The 25,111-nt window shown below is 38.9% G+C and overlaps 1 protein-coding gene across 4 annotated transcripts in view; it reads left to right on the forward strand.

Annotated features, from left to right (window-relative positions):
* Window positions 1-25,111, forward strand: part of unc5cb (unc-5 netrin receptor Cb) — a 142,574-nt gene that overhangs the window by 67,186 nt on the left and 50,277 nt on the right. For all 4 annotated transcript variants that reach the window (XM_008424252.3, XM_008424253.3, XM_017307961.2 and 1 more), the window contains exons 2-3: window positions 12,747-12,977; window positions 21,963-22,106. In XM_008424252.3, coding sequence (XP_008422474.1) covers window positions 12,747-12,977; window positions 21,963-22,106 — 375 coding nt within the window. The remainder of the gene's footprint in view (window positions 1-12,746; window positions 12,978-21,962; window positions 22,107-25,111) is intronic.

Below are 25,111 nucleotides of genomic sequence, written 5' to 3' on the forward strand. Positions count from 1 at the left end.
ACAGATTATTATGTTGAAAATAGCTCACTTTGATATATCTTCCTGGAGTAACAACTTCCTTACTAAAGAGTGTTGTCAGTGCAGCCTTTTAGCGCTTCATAGTTTTGAAACAGCAACTTTTTAAAAGCCGTGGTCGAAATGTTTCATAGTAAAAACAGATTTTACAACTAACTTTTACTAGAGATGGTTATGGTTATGATGCCTACGCAATAAAAACATGACATAAGACTCTTTGTTCACTTAAGAGCTAAAAAAAAAAAAATAGACAACAGTTTTAAAAAAAATGAAGAGATATTTACACACTTACATTTTGACAGATGAAAACAGCCAGCGGTTCAGTGGGTTATCAGCACATCAAATTAAAGAGGCTTTGCTTCTTCGTGCCTGGATTATTATAATGCATAGCCATGTCTAACCAAAACCTCCCTGCATGGGTTGCAGGCTGTTGCATGCACTCACACATTCACTGATTGGGAAAATATTTTTTTTCTTATTTTATGACAGGCTGAACAAGTAGCTGAACTTTGAAGAGGAAAGAAAATAGCCTAATATCTCTACGTGACTTTTTATTTTCCCCTTACCTTGCTATTTGATTGACAAGATAGTGAGAATGAGATTTAGGGTGTTGATGTGGGTATGGTGGATGCGTATGTACGTCCTCATGTTTCTCCAGGGAATAAGCAGGCAGCCACATTCAATGACAGACATGGAGAGTACACTTGGCTCAGGGGACTTTGTCTCACACATTCTGACACACTTCCAGTTTGTAATGTCCTTCAGATGCAGGACTGCATCCGAAGGCTTTCCTTCCCTGTTTGAGAAAAGGCTGGGACATTTAAAGTGCTTCAGGATACACGCGCAAGGTGGGCATGTGTGAAGTATGTGTGGATATGTGTGGAGGCAGTGCCTCCTCTTCAGCCAATTTACATTTTTGTGCAGCACAGAAACCACAAAATAAACAAATGATGGAGAAATTTAGCTTAGTGTTTTCAGGGAATCACTGCAATGTTGTATGGATTCTAAACCATATAACAATGCATTCATTTTGACACGTTGCCTTAGAACTTAGCTCTTGACTAAATGGTAAATTTTGTCTAATATTGCTAAAGCAGATTTAAGCAATTTTAGCAAGATTTAAACGTAACCAAGGTAATTTTCTTCCCTATGCAATGAGCTTTAACTTATTTTTTCAAATTATTTGCCATTTTCCTTTTAAATGTACAAATTTGAGCCTAACTCAAATGAAAACCTTTTTTTATATAGCATTTTTCATGTATAAAGATTGCAAAGTGCTTCACAATAAACACTAACACAAGAAATGTTTAACAACACAAATTTAAAAACATAAGCTTTTAACTGGCTTTCAAAGGAAGCTACAGAGTTTGCTGATCTCAGCACCCAAGGAACAGCCAGTAAAGAAAAAGTGCTGCTGTCTTTTGTTTTCACCTCAGTGTGGGCAGCTATCAACAGGTCCTGATCGCTGTGCCTCAGGAACCTGCTGGGGACAAATCAATGAAAAAGTTCTCTGATATAACTCAGTGGCTGCCCATGAAACACTCTACCTAGTCAGAACAGGAATCTTACAATGCACTCAAAAATACACCAGGAGCAAATGTAGACGCATTGGCAGCAGTGAGAATTTGGGTGATGTTGTCAGAAGCCCGGAAGCAGCACTTTGAACAGCCTGCAACCGATGCAGGGAGGTTTTGGTTAGACATGGCTATGCATTATAATAATCCAGGCACGAAGAAGCAAACCCTCTTTAATTTGATGTGCTGATAACCCACTGAACCGCTAGCTGTTTTCATCTGTCAAAATGTAAGTGTGTAAATATCTCTTCATTTTTTTTTAAACTGTTGTCTATTTATTTTTTTTAGCTCTTAAGTGAACAAAGAGTCTTATGTCATGTTTTTATTGCGTAGGCATCATAACCATAACCATCTCTAGTAAAAGTTAGTTGTAAAATCTGTTTTTACTATGAAACATTTCGACCATGGCTTTTAAAAAGTTGCTGTTTCAAAACTGATGAAGAATTTCATCCGGATTTGTGATGCATCAAGTTTGGCAGCACTGATCATCCCCTTCCTTTTGCTGTGGACAAAAACTATTTTGTATTTACTGACGCAGAATGTTAAATCAGATATTTTTAAAAGCTGGAAAATTGACAGTCCTGGTAAGGAAAGTAAAGAATCACCACATACTGTATTACCTAGATTTTACTGCTAAGTCTTAAAACCAGGGTTGCATGCTTAAAACCCCAACCTTAACTCTGTGAAAATTATAGAGTGATAAATGTCATTTCAACACTGAATCTACCCGTTGCCCTGATTTCACTCTGCATATCCAGTTATCCTTTGAAATTCTCATTACTGCTGAAGCTGCATGATGTACAGAGTTCAATAGGATGCCACAAGTGCAAAAATGCTTGAAAGTAAAAGTTCCAGACTTCGTCGCCCCTCACAAGAAAAACTAATTCATATTTCAGCTTATCTCAGCTAAAATGCAGACATCCATTTGATGTCTATGACTGGCTTTAGACATATATAAAAGTTTTAATTTTAAGACTCAATTCAACCCGATTTTATCTTATGCGTTCAAAGTGCACGGTTGTCTGTCTATTTTTTTATTTATTTATTATTATTTACTTGTGGAAATTCTCATGTTTCTCTATTTTTAGGAGGGGCCACCTTTCTGGTTGTAGACGTTAACAGGATGCCTATAAAAGAGTGAAATAAAAAATGAACTAAAGTCTAACTATTAAGGCTGCAGGAAGCACTGGACTTGGTTGATATTGTTCTTGTTCTATTTTATTTCTATTCTTCTAGTCTTTAGCTGAATTGCACGCCCCACTGCTATTGGCCAATTAACCAAATTCAGAGCATCTCTTCAGGCTGTTGGGCACAGTGAGGGGGTCAGGGAGTGCCGCATGTCTCCTCTGACAGGAGCAGCTTTACTCCACAGCCCACCGGTCAGTGTGGGGCAGGGTGACGGCCCTGTCTGGCTTTGGACACCCAGGGGTGTGACGGTTGACAAGTGAATGGGTCTGCCAGCTTGTGCAAAAACGACCAGTCGTCAGGAAGTGAAGTCAAGCAGGGGAGTTATGCAGCGGCTGCTTTGAACTGGATTAAAGTGTTTGTGCATCACTGAATGCATGGGCTGTGATGGTGGGTGGGCAGGAAAGCATGCAAGCGTGACATATTAATATTGACACATGTCACTGAAGACTCCAAGCATAAAGACAGCAGCGATCAAACCTGCGTGAAGTTAATTGGGTCCGTCTTGTACTGGTTGTACTCAAACCACCGTTGTACCTCTTGAAGGTGTTTGGCCAGATGCCCCACTCTCCTTTACACCCTTCTCCTCTGTTGTCCCTCCCTCGGACTTCTCTCCAAGCAATGTGTGTGCCAGACCGCGCCGTAAATTAGTCCCGTGTGGTGACATGGTGCTTGCAGGGTAATTTGGACAATGGGGCGTTTGACAGCTCACCCATCACGGCTACAACGCCCCAGGGAGCCACTTCTCCTCTGGAGCTTTTCTCTGTCTCCTTGCTACTATTCTTCCTCAGTGCCGATGGACTCAGACTCTCTAAGTAGCGGCATCATTCTCCGATCAACCACCAAGGAGACTTTTCATCCATGAGCAAATAGATGGATGGGGATTTGAGGGGAGGGGGCTGGCCTGTTAGGTGAAGAAAAAAAGAATCCCAAAATAAAGGTAATAGTAAGAAAACATCAAATGGAAAAAGGAGAAAAGTAACAAAAAAAAAAACAATTCAAGAGTTCAGTTACATTGGTACTCATGATGAAGATTTAAAATATGTTTTAAATATGTTCAGCTTCCATACTAAGCTGATGCACAATGCTACCATGTAATGTTTGTAAAAGAAGAGACATACAATAGCCAAGCACTTATTTTATGAAAAGTGGCAACAGACCTCAATAACAAAGCTGTGTCAAATCAATGAAGAGAGTGGTAAATGAAATAAATATGTCAATAAAAATCACAATAAGGAGACCAGAAATCAAGCAAAGGAAGATTTTAGAAATTACAGAGAAATGGCAAAAGATTAGCTGAACATGCATGTGTCTGTCTAATATCTAGAGGTAGATGTTTAATAGTGCTAGTGTGCAGAATAGGAAAAAAAAACAACTCACACACCAGCAGTTTTATGTGAACTTTTGTAACATCCAACCTAAAGCTGCCCTGGGAATGTAGATAACATAGGGGCATAAAAGGGATGACCAGCTCCTACAAGCACAATGCTCCTAGTTCAATCAGTATTTTATATGTGAAATGCAATAATGTGAAAGTTGCCAGCGCCTGAGTAATATAAGAAAATGTACTGGTACCCGTCGAAACTGAGTTGCTACGTTCTGCAGCATCTGAGGGAGTGTTAATCTCCAATACTCTAATTTAGAGCCAAATGTTACATTTCAGAGCCAGATAGTGGTGATAAATCACAATATGGTCAATCTCAAAGATAGACAGCATTTCACTGGACAAACTGCCATATGAACTGTTACATTTATGTCATTACTTTCATCTTGGATAGCCATTGTGGCTTGGATTGTGCATTGGATGCTATTCTTTTATCTTTATGTAATTCCCAACTTTTTGCATGGGCATTGAATGAGCCACAAGCCCAAACACAGATACAGTGGGCATAATGATGCCCACTTATAATTATAATAATAATCATAATTGCAGTAATGATGATGAGCATCCTTTAGTTTTCATTTTGCAACAAGAATTGGGTTTTGCTTTCTTACCTTTGAATCTTATCACTATATGTTTGTAAGGTCAGTTGTCTTGTGGGATTGACCAAAGTGTTTCCTGAGCTCAAACGAAATCAGTCCATTGAGGAATGAGAAGCAGAGAGCCAATCAATGGGCTGAAGCCCATCAGCAGCAGTGTAAACAGACAGTGCTTACTATTTTTAACGACTGTTAATTTGCAACTCGTGTCCCTAGAAGCAGTTTTAGGACTGAGACTGAACTGAGATTTGTCTAAACTGGTGTGCATGTGGAGTGAAGATAATAATTACTTTTGGCTTAAAAAAGGAGGTTCAATAAGCTCATATTTCATATGAACATTAAGTAAGAAAAATACCTGGTGCAGCTTCTTTTTTTTTGAAGTAGCTCACACTATTGCTCTCTCCAACCATTTACAGAAGTATTATTTTCACCCTAATTTCGACTTTTTTCATTTTTTTTCTCCAAAGAATCTCATCTTTTCAAAACCTCTTTTCAGATCATCTTACTAAACTGGTCTATGCAGGTCTCTGCTTACCTCTTTTTCACCTCCTTATCACAGGACTAATTATTGTCTTCCTTTTCATTTTGTTTAAAGACTTTCTGTCATTTAAGAAATGCCTGACCACTTTTTTGTTTTTAGTTGTTTTATTCACATAACAGTACGTGATATCTTTACAATCTAATATCTTAGTATCTAAATATGTTATAGATTTTTTTTAAAAATCCTGCCTCCTTTTAACATAAACTTTAAAGTAGATTAAGTTTATTATCATCATATTTTGACCTTGTCTCTTCTGGCATTGATGTGACTGGAGAGACAGTGACCGATGCTTGGCATGACCCTGGCAAAGACCAGCTGCCACCTGCCAGGGTGCTGCCCGAGAGAACCGAGTGAAGGTCAGGGATGACGATCAGAGAGAACATGCAAACACACCCAAAGCGAAATGCACGACTAACATTGCAAAGTTAGCAGAAAGCAACTTTTATCTTGGTGGAGATGGCTTGTTCTCTCTAAAAGTCGTGAGATTTTCTCTGAAAATTCACCAATCGGAATTTTGTAGCAAATTTTCCAGTTGATGTTTTTTTATAGAGCAATTCTTAGAATATACTGATTTTGCTAGATTTTGTGAGAGGTCAGGGTTTTACTGAAATTTGTAACTCTTTTGGATCTTACTAGTTCATCTAGCATTATTTAAGTACCAGTCTGTGTGTATTATTGGGAATCTAACTCCTTACTTTGGGTCAGGGTGTGTAGATAAAGGAGTTTGCATGAAACACTGAGCTAGTAGAGAGATTGCAAGAGAACACCAATACAAAGAAATGAGTATATACCTGTGTTGCCTTTTTCCTTTAAAGGTTTTGAAAGGAGATGCTGTTGAAAGAAGGACCATGTGTATTGATTGAGGCCAGTGGGATGTATAACTCTTTATTTAAGCCAATACTGTTGGCCAGAAAGAGTCATTACCATAGTTTATGTTCACTCAGTAAAATCAGTAGGTGTGTCTAAAGCACATTTATAGGTAGAACTGATCGACCTGTTAATAACCGAGATGACAGCTGAGTAGAGGCAACAAAAAAATCTGCCTTGTAAAATCCCAAGCTGAGAGATAACTGGATGATAATTCGCCAATGTTTTGCCTGGACTTTCCCTGTATGTGTGTTAATAATTAGAAGGATTAATGAGATGAGGAGATATGGATAAAAAAAAGACAAAGAAATGAAATAAAGAGGATTTGTTCCTTGTTCATGCTCGACTTACCCCTGATGAAGGGGAAACATTGGTCTCACCAGTACATCACTTTTCTTTGGACAATAAATCTGCTCCAGCACTGATAGAGACAGCTTATCTTCCACAGCACCGTCAGATACCCAGCATTTTATTAGGTTCTAAAACATGCCTTCACACACTGAACAATGTCCAGTCTTGGGCAACATTTCTTATTTTTGTAGTGAAAAACATTCAGCTCATGAGACCAACAGAGAATGAGACAAGTGACTTTAGCAATATTTTTGAGACTATCCCCTTTCTTTTTTCATAATTAAATATGTCATTAACTGCAAACTGCGTTTTGAAGAAAACATGCAACCAGAGTGGAATATTTAAATCCAGGCTTGATCAGAGCTTGAATTTCTTTTAGGTTTGTCTAATGGCAAGGCTGCTGACCTTCTAGGTGCCTAGATGTAAGGAAACAAATGATCTACATTATAACATGTCTGAAATATTTGTGTTGGTTTGAAGGGTGTAGAATTCAGGGTTCAACAGCGAGAGCATGGAATGCAACTTTTACTGTGATGCCATCGACTGACCGTGCTTTTTGATTGCCTCCACATGTGGTAATAATAGCTCACATAACTTCGCCAAGGAGCCACTTTCACTCCAGCATCCTGAGGTCTTCATCAGTGCACACAAAGCATCTGCATACTGTTTCATGAGAGCATGTAATATTATTGCTGCAATATTTGAGAAGCAGTTGTGTAACTGCGAAACGATGCAATAGAGATACTCTGAGAGCTGCATGGTGGCATAGCTGCTGATAAAATCATGTGTGGTGCAGTGTAAGCATAGAAAAGAATGTTCCTAAGCCAGTAAGTGAAATTTTAATCTTGTCCCACAAGATCCCATGATTCCCTTTGTAATGAAGTGCTGTACACACCGAATACACAGCAACCATACAACATGCAGTTTGTTCGGTGTACTCTATATGCTGTAATGTGCTTAAATAATTTACCTGTGATACAGTTTGTGCAGTTTTGATTTTCTTTACTGTGGTTTTGTATTTTTCCTGAAGCAGCCTTCATATTTTTCAAGGTAAAAAAATACATATATATTTGAATAATATAAAATATGCAGCTTGTTTTATGTAGGATATTCAGCTGTAGTTGCTCAGAACCTATTCAACAGCACTTATAATAATTATATAGTAGTTATAAAGAATTTATTACTTGAATGCGCAGCGAATAAGAAACTCATGGTCATCACCAGTGGCTGCTACTCCGTCCAGGTATGTTGCCTTGACTTTAACTGCGCTCCCTTATCGTGACCTTTTTTTCTTGATCTTTTACTTGTATTCAGTCAGAGAAAACCTTCCATATCTGTCACAAGGACAAGTAAGTGGTTCAACCATTAAAGAACACACTACATCTTGGATCTTCTTTTATTACTTGTCAGAGAGGTTTGGCCATGCCATCTTTTTTCATCCTTTTGGAGTTTGATGTACTTTTGGCAAAATATACAACCATTTGCACCTTTCACTCTTTTCACATACAGTTCTGGTGGTGGTGGGGGGAACAATGACAAGCCTATTTTCAGCCACACTCTCAGCACTGGCTGCTTGTCCATTTTAGAGCTGACCGGTTGTTGTTGAATGTCCCAAGGACCGATCTGGTTTTTGTAGTTGAAAATTCAAAACTGTGGAAGGCATAGTCATTATGAATTAGAAAGGCCTTGTAGATATTACTAGATATTTCTTAAATCTTCTTTGCAGACTCACCGTTTAGGTTTTGTTTTCAACCTAGTAGCTATAGAATTTTTTGGGATTTTATTTTATTTATTTTATTTTATGTCAGTTGCTACTCATACTTTGGCATGTATTTCTTTTCAGTATTTCATTGAGTTTTACAGTTTGTATTCTTTCTTATTTTATGTTTAGCACTTTTGTTGGTTCTCACTGTTTTTTTTAAATGTTATAACATGCAAATTTCACGCAGAAGACCAAAGCCAATGTTTGAACCCAGGATCATTTTTCTGCAAGGTGCAAAGTGCCATCAACTACCACCATCATTCAGCCTGTCACTTACATTAATTTCATTTCAGTGGGAAACATCATGTTTATCTTGTCTCACATGAGAACATATTGCTTTACGTCTCATTCAGCTCTGTTTTGCCACCTTGTATGTTTTGATTTAGGACAAGCTATGCAGCATGGGCTTCATTAGACTAGTTGATTGACTTTGACCAGCTCAAAACATCATCATCCATCACTATCATCTACTACGTTATTTCAGTTTGACTCAAGGTGAAGGAAGTCTGATTGTAAAGTTTCAGCCCGTTTTCATCCTTCTGTTCAGTCAGTGGAACTCTGTGGTTGCTCATATCTGATTAATTCATTGGCAGTGAAGTATTTGACATTTGTATCCACTTGACAAGCTCTCACTTGAGTATCTGTTTTTATATCATATATTATTTTTTTTTTTAACTTTTATTTTTGCTGGTGAGATACGGAGCTCCCATAAAATTCAGGTAATATTCAATTTGTGCCTTAAAATATTTGATTATAAAGTCACACACAATTAACATATGAATTAGAAAAACTTACCCCAATTACAGAGCAAAACATGATTAAAAGAAAAGCGCTGCAAGGATATATTTCATAAAATTTTAAACACTCAATTTGGAGATTGTTCAGGGGGAGTTTGTATTAAAAGAAAGGCAGAGTAATACAAATGCTTAAGGAAAACCTAAAGTGCATATCAAACAGGGGAAGCATTCTTTATTAATGCTTTTGCTAAAAAGGATAACTTCAAAACTGAGAGGAAAAGCATTTCATTTCACATTTTGGAAAAAAGATGTTTTGTAAAGACGTCTCTTTAGTTTTACTGTTTCTTGCGTGCGAGGTGAAAGATACTGACATGCCAAGTGATGGGAGGCAGAAGGACTGGTAAAAGTTAGGGTTTCTCATATTGTCATGAGGTTTCCTTTTATACTCCTTTGCTGATTTTCTTTCTTTTTTTTTTTACTGCAGTGCTCGTGCAAAACGCTTGAATTTATTATTTCTAGGACTAAGGAAGCTGATGAGTTTGAATATCTGTGAGCAAAGTTGTGTGCGCCGGTGTGCGTGGAACCATTATGAGCGTTTGTATGTGCATGAGCACATTAGACGCGTGCCTCTCTTTGGTTGTAAGGGAGCTGCACTTTCATGGCCGCCTCAGATCTTTCTGCCTCAGAGTTTGACAGAGGCAACAGAGCCAGGAGGGAGAGAAAGATGGAGAGATAATGGGAATGGAGGGCGAAAGAAGGCTAACACAATCTTTAATGAGTTTCCTTGGCTCTCTCTGCCTGTTTCTGGGTCATGGTCCCTTTGGCTGAGTATGTGGGTGGACTGAGGACGATGTTGCACAAAAGAAAAGACTAACCCAAGGTCTGGTGAATAAGACTTCAGCTTTATGAAGACATTACTCGCAAAATTGAATGGAGGAGAAAGTTTCCAACTAAGTTTCAGTACACGTTGAACTCACAAACTTCAGTGCAAGTTCTAGAAAAAATCTTAACAATTTTAAAAGTCTGACATGCATTTCTTTTTATTCCGACACCCCTAAAAGAAAAATCTGCTACGGCTAATTGCTTTCAGAAGAACTACTGTAATAAATCTGTGGAAGATTTATTCTTTTTGTGAATCCAGATGTTCTGTGAAGGACGATTGTTGGAGAGCATTAGCAAACAAAAAAACTTCTTGACGACCAACGAACACAGCAGACATGTCAAAAAAAAAAAAAAAACTTAAATCAGGCACAGGTTGCAAAATAATATATCAGTCGTTGAATATTGCATAGGAGTGTTCAATCTATCATCTAAAAACACAAAGAGTAAGGCACAACTTGTAAGCCTAACAAGACATGCCCAGTACACTTAAATTGACACGGCCAACAATAGGAGAAATGATCTGAGAAGGAGCCAGTAGACACATTGTAACACTGGAGAAGCTGCAGAACATGTTGAAGAATATGTTAACAGGACGACTCTTTTGAAAGAAAGCTACAAGTAGTTTTGCTTCCAGGTTTCCACAAGCCATGTAGGTGACCCAGCGAACATGTCAAAGAAGGCGCTCTGGTCTGGTGAAACAAAAAAAAAAGAATTGTTTTTACATCCAAAATGTTATGTGTGGCAGAAAAGTAACGCTGGACGCAATTCTGAACACACCATCCCTCCCTATCGTGTAACACAGTGGTGGCAGCATCATGCCGGAGAAGCAGGGTGAGGGAAGCTGGTCATAGTTGTCAAGAAGATGGATGGATTGTGTTACACTTACAGCCAGTAAAAAGCTAGACATTTAAGTTTAGAATATTAGATCAGAGCAGTAAAAAAAAACAGAAAAAAAGAGCACATTTATTTAATGCAAAAATATGAACTTAAAGAAAAGCATGCTTATTTTGGAAAAGTACTTTTGATCTGACAAACAAGCCTTATTAAAACATATATTTTAATTCATGGAATATAGCTGTAAATGTACTGTGAAATTAAATAACTTAGAGGACAAAAAAACACAAATCTTTCCATATTCTGTATACATTCTGTTATTGAAATTGAAAGTTCATATATAAACTTTCAAGTTTATATATGAACATAAACTTAAAAGTTTATGTTCATATATGATGTCCATCCAAAATATCTTAATTTGAGCTATTTTTCCAAAAAGGGACACAAATGTAAGTCAAGCTGCCAGAGACACACCCAAATAAAACCTGTAGCTGTTGTTTTTAGATTTGACTTGGAGAGGTCTAAATAACATAATATGGGTTTGTGCACTTTACATTTTCTACGATGCAATGCTTGTTTTTGTGTAAAATGCCAATATAACACATAGATAAAGTACCAAACTGTGAAAACATTTAAGAGGTATGAATGCTTTTACAAGATACTGTAATGGCACACACTCTTTCACCTCGCTGAGGTTTGCTTTGTTCATTTGAAGATTGGCTCCTCCTGCACTTTCATTTCCCAGCAATCAGCCTCAGTCCGTTGGCAGGTATGGAGGGATAGATAACATTAGAGCAACATCACAGGGAGATATCTGCTCAGTCAAGATGTTATTTAGTGCTCCCAAAAGCATTCACGAGGCAACTTCTGTCAGACAACAAGACTCCATCATGTCCACACAGGTCAGGGAGGCAGATAGATGGAGAGCCATGGAAGAATTACTGATTGGGCCGATAAACTCTGTTGTTATCCGAAGAGTCTGCCTTCCTGTTCCTGTCCTCCTGCGTTACGTTTCTGTCTGTCTGCCCAGCTCAATTCCTACATATCAATCTATGTCTGTCTGGCTCAGCTGCTCTCACTGTTCCTTCCTTCTGTTTCCCTCTGTGTCTCTGTCTCTATTACTCTGCCTTCTTTCTTTCACACTCGTGAATAATTGATGTCTACCGGTTCAATGGTAAGAATAGAACAGTTCTGGAGGTGACAAATAGGGTGGCGAATAGGCCTTATCCTGCTTTCTTCAAAGAGTTAGAAAGTTAGCCGGGCCCACTTGGGCGTGCGCGCCTGTGTATTTGTGCGACTGTGAGCTTTTCTTTGTGTGTTTGTGCACTTGTGTGCGCACGCACATGCAGCTGAGCGTTTGTGATTTAAGACACAGAGATGAAAGAGACTTGTAATTACAGGGAAGCATATCTGTCTACTGCAGAAGTATCTGAGGAATGGCACATGGCACAAACTGGGCCAAAAGCCCGAGGTCATTAGATGTGCTGCCTGCATCCGGGTTGTCTGCGTGAGCTGGTGTTTGTGTGTGTGTGTGCGTGAGAAAGAGTGACAAAGAGGGAGAAGACAAGAGAAAATTGGAGGCACAACTAGAAGAGCTTATAACTTTAGTTCCTCGGAGTCAACCTACAAATTCTGTTTCTCGTTATTGGCTCTGGCTGGCGTCACTGCTCTTTCATTGCTCAGCAATCGCTGGTTGTGGTTTGACCAAGTGAGGGCGAATTTCTGTAAATCCACGCAGGCTTATTGGCCTGAGAGGAATCCCAGAATTTCCTGCGCTCTAAAACACTTGTGTAAACATTCCAAAATATCAAATGATAGGGATTTCACTGTGTGTGCTCTGTGAAGTGGATTATCTCATCCAAAGACTGGTTATAATACTCTCCCGCTGTCTTCTGCCTCCTTTTTTCGCTCCAAACTCATCCTCGCTTTTTCCATAATTGCTTTTATGTCTGTCTTAGCTAGTTCTTCAATGTCTTCCCTCCTTCTCCCATCATGTGACAGAGTTTTTCTCTTTGCAGTTGACGATGACTTCATTGGTCTGGGTGAGCTGCCCGAAACGTTCCCCTCAGATCCCCCCGAACCCCTTCCAGTATTTTTGATGGAGCCGGAGGAGGCCTACATTGTGAAGAACAAGCCAGTTAACCTGTACTGCAAAGCCACGCCTGCCACGCAGATCTACTTCAAGTGCAACAGTGAGTGGGTTCACCAAAAGGAGCACACCGTGGAGGAGAGGGTGGACGAAAACTCTGGTCAGTAAAAACATCACATTTGTGGAACATATGCTGCACAGGTTGTTTGTTAAAGAAATTATTTTCCTAAAGTACCATGATGTCAATGCTCTGTTGTCTCAACTTTTGATAAGTATAATATCCCCCGATTGGGGGTTATCTCCTTCCCTGGCGATTATCTTGGATGCTAAGTCGGTCCATAAGCAATGCTAACTCAGATACATTGAAAAACACATTTGTGACTAATTTGCAGCAACAAATTAGACTTACATGTGTGTTTTAGCTTGTGTGGAAAAGCCAGAACACCTGGAGTGACCTTATTCAGATCTAAGGAGAAGGAACAAGGGTCACATCTGGAGTGGAGCTTAGAATTTTTTTTTAATCGACTCCTTCATTGTTATTGATTTGATAAAGATTATTCAGAATCATTTCCCTTTTAACAACAATCACTGACAAAAAGGAATATTAAGCATCCAACTACATATTTTCTGGATATTTAACTTTTTAGTATCATTATGTGTATTTGTTAGTGTTGTATCACCGTTAATGATGTTGATTTTAAGCATTTTGTGTAACCATACCCAACATCTCCTGAACTGGACCCGTTGGAGATTCAGGTGACCTTGACAAATATATCAAATAGACTCTCAAACATAAAAAGTGTCCAAGGTGTTGATTGTTTTTGTATTGCCTTTTGATAATCTCTAAACTAACATCTCACAAACGCTCAACTCTTCCCCATATCGATGACTGAAAAACAAAACCTCCTTTCTGAAAACTTTCCAGCAAATCTTACTGGGAATTTCTACCATGGGACTTTTCTGCCACAACAGAAGATTTATATTTTTCGATAGACAAACTGATTAAAAGCGAGCTTACCTGTTATAATCATCTAAAGTGAAATCCGCCTATCTGAGAATCCTGCAGTTTTTTCTTTGAAGATTTTTTTCGGACCTTATATCAAGATGGCCGTCTCATGAAAAGATGTCCGCATCTTTTCATGACATCTGTGTTGTTCCTACGGAGCCAATCAAAAACAAAACCACAGTCTTGTCTCACCTCAGAGTGTTAATGGTTTGTGTGAACCTGCAGGTGTTATTCAAGAGACAAGTCTAAACTAGTTGAGCCTGGCTAGTGGCTTTATTGTTGTGCCTTTGTTTCCAAGCACACTACCTCGATGTTGGATAGGCAACTACTGGCCAATAAAAAGATGATCTTATTCCATTCTCCAGTGTATTTTGTCATTTATTAAAACAATAAGATACATCTGGAGCAGTTGCGCAAAAATCCTTCACTGCACACTCAAGGCAAAATATTTTTTGAGGCTTCAATTGTAAACTCATTTGTAAATACCATGTAGAAAGTCAGATAAATATGAAGGTCTGTCAAAACATAAAGCCATCACTTAACATACTTTTGCATCTCAACGCCTTTCTAAAACATGATAATCTGTTTTCACTGTTCAACAAGTGTGAACTTCAAGCTTGTTGAAGGCCAAAAATACCTTATATACTGACAATACTAGGATTTGGTCTTTAATGTTCCTTTATTATAAGGATCTCGGATCATAGCAAGGTCTTTCAATCTACTCCTGATACATATGGTTTATAGTTTGATTTAGAACTCGACTTGACCTAGATTTCACTTGCTGTTATAAGCTTTAACTCATTTCTCAAGTTTGTGTGGACTTTCAAGAGAAGTGTTACAAAATAATGCTTCACTAGGGATAGATATTACCTGTCATCATAAATTATAATGTAACCACATTTTTGCACATTCACATTTTGTTTAGTTTATTGTTACTACATGAACTACAAATCTACACATTTGTTCTGGAAAAAAGGGTTCTGGAAATAGACACACAATGTTTAAGCTATCATAAAGTCTGTCTTTCAGATTGCACATATATTTTTAGGAGGCATCTAAGGGAAGTGAAGGTAGCGAATCTCCAGCATGGTTGTTTTCTCCAGAACTCTAACCCTGAAGGCACCAGAACCATTACACACTACAAGCCAGCACTGATTGGCCTGCATTCAGCTGCTGTATTTGGAATTGAGTTCTTTCTGTCGCCCAAAGGTACCAATCACATTGCATTTACCCTTTTCATCCAACTGTTTTGCTATACACATGCCTTCAAGCTTTCCACAGACACACACCCAACACTGCTCCTTTAGTCCAGTGTGAGCATTTAAGGTCATGAGCGTAATGTGTTCACGTGCTTCAAGGACCTTAAAGTGTGTTTCTATCAAGATGTGGACTAAAAACAGGCTTCACTGTTGCTCTTTGTAGTGACCTACATGGCAAAACATCAAATTAAAGATAGCAGCAAGCCGTTAAAAGTTGCAGCAAAAGTTTCGCAGCTCTTGTACATGATTTAAAATGCACAAACAGATTTGTTCAGCAGGCACCAATTTTAAAACGATTGAAAATCTTGAAACCTTTTCATTTTTGCAACCTTGCGTGTGTTTGTATGAAAACAGACATTCCGACATGTGTTTTAGTTATAATGACAAAGAACAGGGAGAAGGTAGTAGTGGCTTTTAGCCCTTGTGTCAGGAGGTTTTGTGCCAAAAGCATCAACAAGGAAAACAACCCACACATCATACAGGCACCCACTCTACATAGCCATATCCACAGGCTATTTACTGCACAGATATTCATTCGTTTATGCTCTTGCAAAGCACAAAAAAACACACAGTACACCAGCGGAGCTCAGTGCATGTGTGTTGCTGCTCTCAACCCACTCTTTTGCTCTCTGATTTCTCCAAATTGACAGAAAGGGAACACCGATAGAAACCAGCAAGCTTGGTCAATACCACTAATAACAGCCTAAAGAAACTAGATCGCTCCCCTCCTTGGTTTTCTTCCCTGCCTTCTATCTTCTTTCTGTCTCACTGTCATATTGGTGAGAACTGATGAGCTTATGCAAATAGCACAGTCGCAGATACTGAGATTTAAGTGTACAAGAGACTAAAGACAGAAACCGCAGGTGTTCATTTTAGGCTTCTGGCTGTGTCCGTAGCGTATTTATCCAGATGTTTTACACTCTCATATTAGCGTTGTGTGCAGAGCTGTGCAAACATTTTCATCACACAGATGTTTCGATTACCATCCGCTGTGCTAAATCATCAGGGAAACATCTGACTGGTGTTAGATTTGGTCTCCAGCCTCATGTCAGATAAACAAAATCACAATCGTGAAAAATTTGTTTAGGTTACTTGAAGAGATGCAAAGCATTTTTCGCTCAGGTTCCGCTTTTTAAAAAAAAAAATGTATATATAACCATTTATAATAAAATCAATAAATTGGTTCCACATTTGAATATATTGATTAACTAAATCACATGAACTCCTCTGTTAGAAGCGTTGTCCCCTCTCACAGATGTTTTGATATGTGACCACCTCCCTTTCCGTCTCTGACTGTTACACCTGTTACACCTCTTTACCTCGGTAATATAACATTGATACATCAATCCAAATTTGAAGAGACCATTTAGAAATTACAGTGAACAAATGCAACAGCAACCGCATGATGGTTGAAACCATTCTTCTGACAAGCTTAATCATCGGCAGTGAAGGTTTTTGAAACGGGCAAAAACACCAGCAAAAGCTTGGCTGCATAGGCGCACCTCCTTATACTAATACTTCAAGTTTTATCACTTTTTGATTGTGTTTCAGCTTTTAGTCTTGTAAAGTTCACACCTTCCATCAAAGTTCGACTGTTCTTAAATCCTTGAGCTAAAGTCGTATTTTTCATAGAGGTTACAAAGGATCAGAATGTACAAAGGAACAAGTCAGGAGAAGGTTACACAAAATCCATAGTAAGGGCGGCTGCCAACAGGCGAACAGCAAATCTGAAATAGCTGCTGAAGTCGATGCCAAGTACTGGTTGTGTTGTACATATGATAGCCATCTTCTCCATTTGTAGTATGGAATATGGCTGAAATAAAAATCCAGGCCTGGCTAAAATCTCCAAAATCCTCGTGGGAAAATGTGTTACAGCTTCAATCTTCCCAAAGTGTATCACAGAAAAGACGACCATGTCTACCATGAAACACAATGGTGACAGTATCTGAGTTCACTTTCCTTTAATGGTCATGGTGACTTTAAAGGTGACTAAAGTTATCAACAGTTTTAATCTAAGATCTTTGCATGCCTACTGAAAGATTTAAGAAGAAGTGGGGGTTTGTTTTTTAGCAGCATATGAAGTCTAATCGGACCTTCAAATAAACAGAAGAATGAGTTTATTAGAAAAAAAATGTCTGGGCAAGAAATGTCCTCACAGATTGAGAGAACCTTTTTATCAATATTTGAAGGGAAAAAACCATCAGTAAATTTGGACTTCTGACAAAATAAGTTTTTCTGTGACTTTGTGGCAGAGCCATTTAGGTTTCAGGAGGTGGGGGTCATCTTTTCTTCCTCTTTATATAAAGCTATCTCCCATTATATGTTTCACGTGTAACTACAAATAGGATGGAGAAGTGTAAAGGTCATAAAACATAGCTGCTTTTGCCACTTTTGACTGTCCCAGTTTTGTTTTGTGAGTGCTGTAATGTTTTACCTCCCGGTGTTATAGTATCTTTTGAACAAAATGAGTATTGATCTGAGCAAATGAGCGGTAAATTAATTTCAAGCAGCTCGTTTAATATACACCAGAGACAGCTTGTCACTTCCTCTGAGAAATGAGGTGTATGATCAAACGGGAGTCCTCTTCATCTGGGCCGATAATGAGTGCACATACTCCTCCCTCCTGCTTCTGCTCATCTTTATTGACCGATGCTTCCTCCTCCTTCCTGACCAGTCTGATCAATAATGTTAGCCAAGCGCTAGCACTGAAGAGCGAGGCTAGCTCACATTTATGGTCACATTAATAATGAATTATTTTTAATAAAGTGCCCTGTGTCAGCCAGCTATGAATGGAGGCTGATGGCTGTAGTTGGATGAAACAACCCCTCATCATTAGTCCTGCTGGGGTTCGCAATTACTTCAGCCCTCATGGCTGTAAATTTAATGCTACGCTCTGTAGTGTTCTTAATTGTAATGATGTGCTACATAAAGTCAGGGTGACTTCACAGTTACAGGGCTATGAAAAAGTATTTGACCTCTTAAAAATACATTTTTTTGTTTGTTTGTGGTTTACATGATTATTAAAGAAATTTTATAAAAAAATAAAAAAAAAAGTAAAAAAGATAGAGTATACAAGTCAACCTGGAATTTGGTAATTAGCCCCCATAACTGTTTGGCTCAATCTTTGTAGCAAAAAATACCCTCAAATCTCAGTCATATTTAACTCAAACATTTGAATAGGCTGGGTTAGTCTTAGGTCAGATGCAACATGAAAACACATCTTCCAGGAACTTTTGTCTCTGTGCAGTTTACAGAATATCTCATAATGTGAGACAAGCTGCTGCTTTCTTTTTTGGTCATCAGTGGTTCCGGCCTTGTAACGCTCTCAAAAATGCCTTTCTTCTTGTTTAATCATGAACACTGAGCTTAATTGAGCTGCTGTTTGGATACTGTTCTTTTTGTGACCTGTGATGAGTCGCTGATGCACTTCTTGGTCATTTTTGTAGGTTGACCACTCCCGAGAAAGTCGCCTATGTCGCATAACCTTAACTATGGTTTATCTGAGCCCCAAAACCTTATAAACGGATTTGTAATTTTCCCAGACAGATAAATCATCTGTTCTTCTTTTTTCTTTAGATCGGAACAGGTTGTGCTGATATTCAAAATCTTTTAGTCCACTTGATTTGTCAGACATGCTCCATTTAAGTGACTTCTTGATTCTGCTGCTCTGGCTGTAATCAGGTCTGGGTGCAGCTTGTGAAATTAAACTGAAATGTTGTTAATCACAGTTCGGTCTGACAAATCACGTGTAAATGCTTAAAGGACTCTTTATTAGCCAATAAAGCCAATGAAGGCCAGATTTCATCACTCCGTAGCCATGCTGCTCAGCATTTGATAGAGTAATGAGTGCATATATATTCCCACTGAACCTGTCTTCCACACATCAGGAAATGAGAAGAAGGTCTCCCACCCCGGAGAGCATAGTGGGATGACAGGGAGGTGGAGTGGCTGAAGGAAACATAGCAGAAGCTGGCAGCAGTGCATGAAATGTAAAGTGGAGCAGGATGCATGCCACCCTAAATAGACCATCCATATTCTGCTGCATATATACTTCAGTGTCTTAAAGATTATGTGTCAAGCAACAGCACAGCTCAAGTGACTGGATGAGCCTGAAACATCAATTCATGATTAAACAATTGAGGACAGTTAATTTTGAACAAAGATGTCAGGTTAGTATGGAAAGCTTTTGTCCCATAATAAATACAATTAACATCTAAAAGTTAGATATTTATTCAAGTTACATTTACCATATACTAATATTGTTTTATAGTCTTAAAGACTTAAATGTAAGAAAAATAGAAAATCTGCAGAAATGTGCAAGAGGGCAAATATTTTTTCTACAACATTATAGTTCACAGTTTTGCTTTTATTAAGCGAAACACATCTGAGGCTTAATTAAGACTTTTAATGTAGACTTGATAACTTGATCATCATGAGGATTTTAGTTTATCTATTACAACACAGGTAACATTTAAAAACAGACATGTTACTCAGATCCATGAATGTTTAACATAAACCTATAAAAAGAGACGAGTTTCCCCAGTGTAGGTTTCAGACGTGGGGTATTCTAAGAGTACAATCACTTTCACTGCTGGTGATTTTTCCCGTTGCTGTTTAGAGACACTCCCACTTGCACAACATCCATCCTTGACATTATCAAGCTAACAAAACATTCTCTCAGGCAATGCACATTAGCATGCAACAGTACTTCCTTCCTTACAGTGGCGCACACACGTGTGGAAAAACGCAGAGGCAAATTGTGACACTCCAGACATGGCTGCTCCCTTGCCTGTCGGCGCACTGCTTAAATTTTACATGAGGGCTAAGCTGGTGCGTTGGTTGTCAATGTGCCTGGTGTGCATATCTGCTGGAACAAGGAGGCTGTGTTAATGCGATGAACCTGAAATAAAATGGCATGTTCATTTTATTTAACCATTCGCTCTTGTTGTATTTCCCATTCAGCCAGAACCTGACACTTTTCATATAAAATCTACTCGTTAAGCCAAACCCCTTCAACTAAAATGTGATCACACGTTGGGTTTTAAACAAGGAAAAACTGAAGTGGGCTTTTTACTTTATTTCTTGGAGCATTAAGACATTTCAACTGATTCAACATGTCTGGAACTTGTGAAGCAATTTTTAAATTACTTTAAAATTAATCCCGCTTAGCTGTGAATTTAGATTCTCAGAGTGTACTATATTAGCCCGTCTTGGTTGAGTTGACATCGGATAACTCTGTAATAAATTAGATTGCAAAATAATATTAAATTACAGAATTGATGCAGATGAGGACACAGATATGTCTATAATTTATTACAGTTCAGGGCCAAAATAATGTCCTATTGACAGCAGTTATTTTCTGCTGTAATAAATCAGTTTCAAGGAGTATAACCTGAAGATAGGCCTAGGTTTTTCTAAAGTTAACTAAGAATTTCTGATGACTACATCATGCCAGTTTTGGAGCCTAAATCTTAGCAAAAAAGGAAATCAGTACCATCAAAACAACAGATAAAACAGTGGTCTTTAAAAGCCTAGAAAATCTCACCAGCCCAATAAAAAAAGATACGTTAACTTTATCTGTTGAGTCTAGCTTTCAAAAAGTCTAAAAACTAACTCTGCTGTCTTCCATCCTCATTCTCTGGTTGCCAAAGGTCACTTTTTGCATCACTCCGACGTATTTCTGACAGGCACAAAAACACAATAAATCTCTCAGTGGAAAGAATAGTTTAAAAGCAATGTATACCACAGCAGTGTGTTCCACAGCCCAGCAGGGTTTGAATTAGATTTGCTACAACAGAAGCAAACTCTCTTTCATTGTTTTGTCACCTAACTAGGAAACCTTCAGCGGAGCAAGTGATCCACAAAATTAAAGGAATAATGAACCCACTGCTTCTTAACATGGTCTTTTTTTTATTACCATTATACCTTCAATGATGGTTATAGTACAGACTGACAATGACGGCGTAATAAAATGTGTCCCAGTGGGAACTGGGAAAGATCAGAATGTCACAGTCCAGTTTTACCTCAGAGCTGACCGTGAGCATAACCGCTTCAGAGAAATTACATCAATTTATTTCCGAGATGCTGCTCAACTTCCATATCTAAACTTAATATGTAGCTGTACATCCAAGGGATGAGGAGGAAGGGAACATTCACAGTCTGGGTGTTATTAAAAATAAAAAATAAAAATCTGCTGAAGTGTTGTAGCACATTTGAATATGAGCTTCCAGCTTAGATGCATGTAAAATGCAAGCTCTGCTGGAGCTAAAAAGCATCCAACTAGAGCAAAATGGAACATATATGAACTTATCTTTTTACCCTTAAATGTCTGCGGTTTGGTGCACCTTCCTTAATTAATACACATCTGAGCCATAAAAATGTGATTTGTGTTGAGCTGAATTAAAGTGTTGATATCTTCTGTGTCTATTTTTGTTAGGGAAACATATGATATCAATGGGCTTATATATGCAAACACAGATGTAGGCAGACTGGCGGCAGCAGAGTCTGCTGTAGAGTGGCAGCTGTTGATAGAAGCGTCTGTTCCAGGGCCAGTTTGTTTGTTTGTTTGTTTGTTTGTTTGTTTGTTTGTTTGTTTGTTTGTTTGTTTGTTTGTTTGTTAGGTCCTGGCATCCAAATGAGCCCTAATCAGATGAGTTAGCAAACAGGATTGTGTTAGCTGTAACATCGAGAGGCCGCCCCCACAGGGCTCAGACCAAAACAGCTCAGTACTCAGGCTTGTCTAGTCAGTCCAGACTGACCCTCCAAAATACCACGACGTCTGAGAGGAACATGTTTGATTTTCTTTCCTTTTTTCTAACGAATCCTTTAAGGTTGAGTCAGTTTGTTTCTGCTCTCTAAACTTGCTCTGTTACCTCTGCAGGTCTGGTTGTGAGAGAGGCCAGCATAGAGATCACCCGGCAGCAGGTGGAGGAGTTGTTTGGGCCGGAGGACTTCTGGTGTCAGTGTGTGGCCTGGAGCTCCGCTGGGACCACCAAGAGCCGCAAAGCCCACGTCCGCATCGCCTGTGAGTTTATGTGTTATTATCCACTCCCTCATCTGTGCATTCCTCTCTAAGCACAATCTTGAGCTTGCCAGACGGTCGATGTCCAACAGGTTGTTAAAAAGGCTTTTGCTGACATCTTACTTTCATGACAGTTTAGAGAATCCGAATGGGTTTCATTGCGCTCTGTGTAAACGACGAGAAGAAAAAGCAAAAAAGCAAAGAGCCAAAGCAGTGTTTGTACACAGTAGAAGACCTATATGGTTCCTATTTATGTCAGCATTCCCCCTTTTTTTCCTCCTCCATGGTCCCCATTTGTTCCCTGACTGTGTGTTTGTCCTCCTTCTGAACAGCACAGCACAACTGTTTTCAAGTAATGAGAGACATTCTGCACTGGCCCCAAAGTTTAGGCTCATTTTAAGCTGTTCCCCAAAGGATGTTCTAGTGAGAATCTGAAAAGTAATGAAACCCCAGAAGACTGCGATGCGGTAAACAGAGTTTTTGTTATGCAGAGTTGTGACATCAAGGCAGCCCTTTTTTGCAACACAACAAATATTATGTAATACAACTTGCTCATGCATTGTTGTCAAAATGCCACCTGAAGGCAAGTCATTTTGTAGTACCAGTGAGATGCCTGAGCTTCCCAAGCATCTGTCAGTCATTTTACGGTTCCATGACATTTCCTGCAGAGGTTTGCTCCTTCTTCTCCTGTTGGCCAACGAGATTTAAGCTTTTTTTTTGATACAGGCTTCAGTGGCGTAGAGGGCCTATCACAGTTGGGTCTTTGTTTACTCAGTGGAAGCAACACAGTTCAACATTGAAATCAAACCTCTGCAGCAAAAGCAACAAGAAACAAACCGTTTCACTTAGCAATATTCTTCATTTAGTCAGTTTGCAGTTTGGATGATTTCTTTAATTCCACCAGAATATCTGATTTGTTCATTTTTCTTCTCAGCACAAAGTTACTCTAATGCAGTTGGACATAAAAAATTTAGATGATCTTGTTTTACATTGATATATTATTGACAATCTAGCAGTGGTTTGTTTTATTCTCTTTCATAAAATGATGATTGACCTGAACTCATTCTTGAAATTACTGAGTCAGTTCAGGACTTTTTTTTCTCTGGCTTCTGCTTCAATGATAGTAACGAAAAGTTTAGCTGGCAACTCAATTCTACTTTTAAAATGAACTCATCTACACCAAATTGGAACAGATGGCACAGTGAGGAGTCAACATCTGCGGTTTTCACCTGAGTCAGCCGGTTTAAACTTACTTAGCATTTGTCTCTCTCAGTTTGAGCCTTTTGAATTCTTTCCTTCATCTTTAAATTATCATATACCTACTAAATGTTTTTCTCCTGCTGTTTGCCCTCATTTCCCTCACAGTTCTTATCTAAATTTGTTGCGTTCTCTTTAGTTCGAGCACCGACAACCCTTATTACTGCTTCGATAAGGCTTGCCTTTCGAATAGAGAATCACGCTTCCCAGTCTCCCACCGAGCTCGTTCCCGCTGCTCCACCTCCTATAATCACCCGTGATGAGCGGCCTGCCAGCACTAGCCTATCCCTCAAATCACAATGGACTCCTCTTCCCCTCCCATTAGCTTCTGCTGAATGGATTAGCTCCTCTAGTGGGCTTTCTCTTTGGGCGGGCTTCTTGTTAGAGCCAGACTCCAACCCGTTAGGCTAATGGAAACTGGGGTTGTTTTCCTCTCCTCTCCCATCATCTAAACATATGCAGCTTAATCAGATAGTGAGTCAGAGCAAGTGCTGCTGTGCAAAGAGGTTGCCATGTTAAGGACAGAGCTTTCAGAGTTGCAACGTAAAAAGGTTTTGCAGGAACACATCGGAGTGTACAAAAAGTTCTTCTGATTTAATTTGTCTCAGTTTTTGCGGCGCACGGTTTGCCTGACGACTGAGAAAATTCTACAGTCAGATTAATTAAAGTTAATTAAAAGTATGGAGAAGGATAATTTTGTTTGCAGCCCTATATATAGGCCTATATATTTTTATTCCAGGTAAAACCTGCTGACCAACGTTTTTATCGCTGAATTAGATTCAGATGTTGAATGTGTTCTGTGTCACTCCTAATCTGGACTCGTTCTAGCTGCTAATGATTTTCTCAGTGGGGAAAGAAACCATGTCTGAAGTGTGAGGTTGGCGTAATTTAGCGAGACAAGTAGCCAAACACATCCACTTAAGGTAATGGCAGTCATATGTGTCTGTTTCTGTGGAGGTTTGAAATGTTTGTGTGCACCGCGACTCCCACAGGAATGCCAACTCAGCTGATCGCGCGCCCCATCATTGGGCCGCAGGACTGATCCAGGTTAGGAGGTGTGAGGAGAGGAGAGAGACTCCAGACCAGAGGAATAGCTAAACTCCACATGCAGTAAACATAAAAGTATTTTGCAGTGGCTTGCGAAACATCCATGCCTCTCGAGTCTTAACCCATTTTTCAGACAACATATTTCAATGTATTTTATTGGGATTCAATCTGATACACCAAGTCATGTATTTATTAAACACAAATCTATGCTATGTGGGACGAAGCTGCTGGCAAAGTTTAAACTGGTGTTGCTTTGTAAAATTACATCCCAATTATTGGACACCTCACTAAAAACTGTTCAATATATCATCCAAAAATAAATGACAATACTCCAAAACTACCATGACATGCCCATCAACTGAGACTGATACACCAGGGTAAGGAAAGCTTTTGTCAGAGAAGCAGTGGACACAGCAAATAAGTTATGGGAGGCACCGTCGTTGGATGAGATCAGCAGAAAACTAACTGCACATTACCCTGAAAATCTAGAGTGACACGGAGCTGAACAGAGCTACTCTATGGTGGCTTAGATAAAAATATATCAACATGTTTAAAAGAAGAAAACTAAGTCAATGTGAGACTTAAACTTAGCAAGATTTAAAACTGCTATTGGTATGTGCTCTCCTGACAATCTGAAGTTTATGAAATGTGACAAAATGAGAAAATATTCCACAGCTGTAAATACTTTTAAAAGCCTCTTTATG

Source organism: Poecilia reticulata, chromosome 12 (genome assembly GCF_904066995.2).
Source record: "Poecilia reticulata chromosome 12, P_reticulata-male-v2, whole genome shotgun sequence".
In the NCBI taxonomy this organism is placed as follows: Eukaryota; Metazoa; Chordata; class Actinopteri; order Cyprinodontiformes; family Poeciliidae; genus Poecilia; species Poecilia reticulata.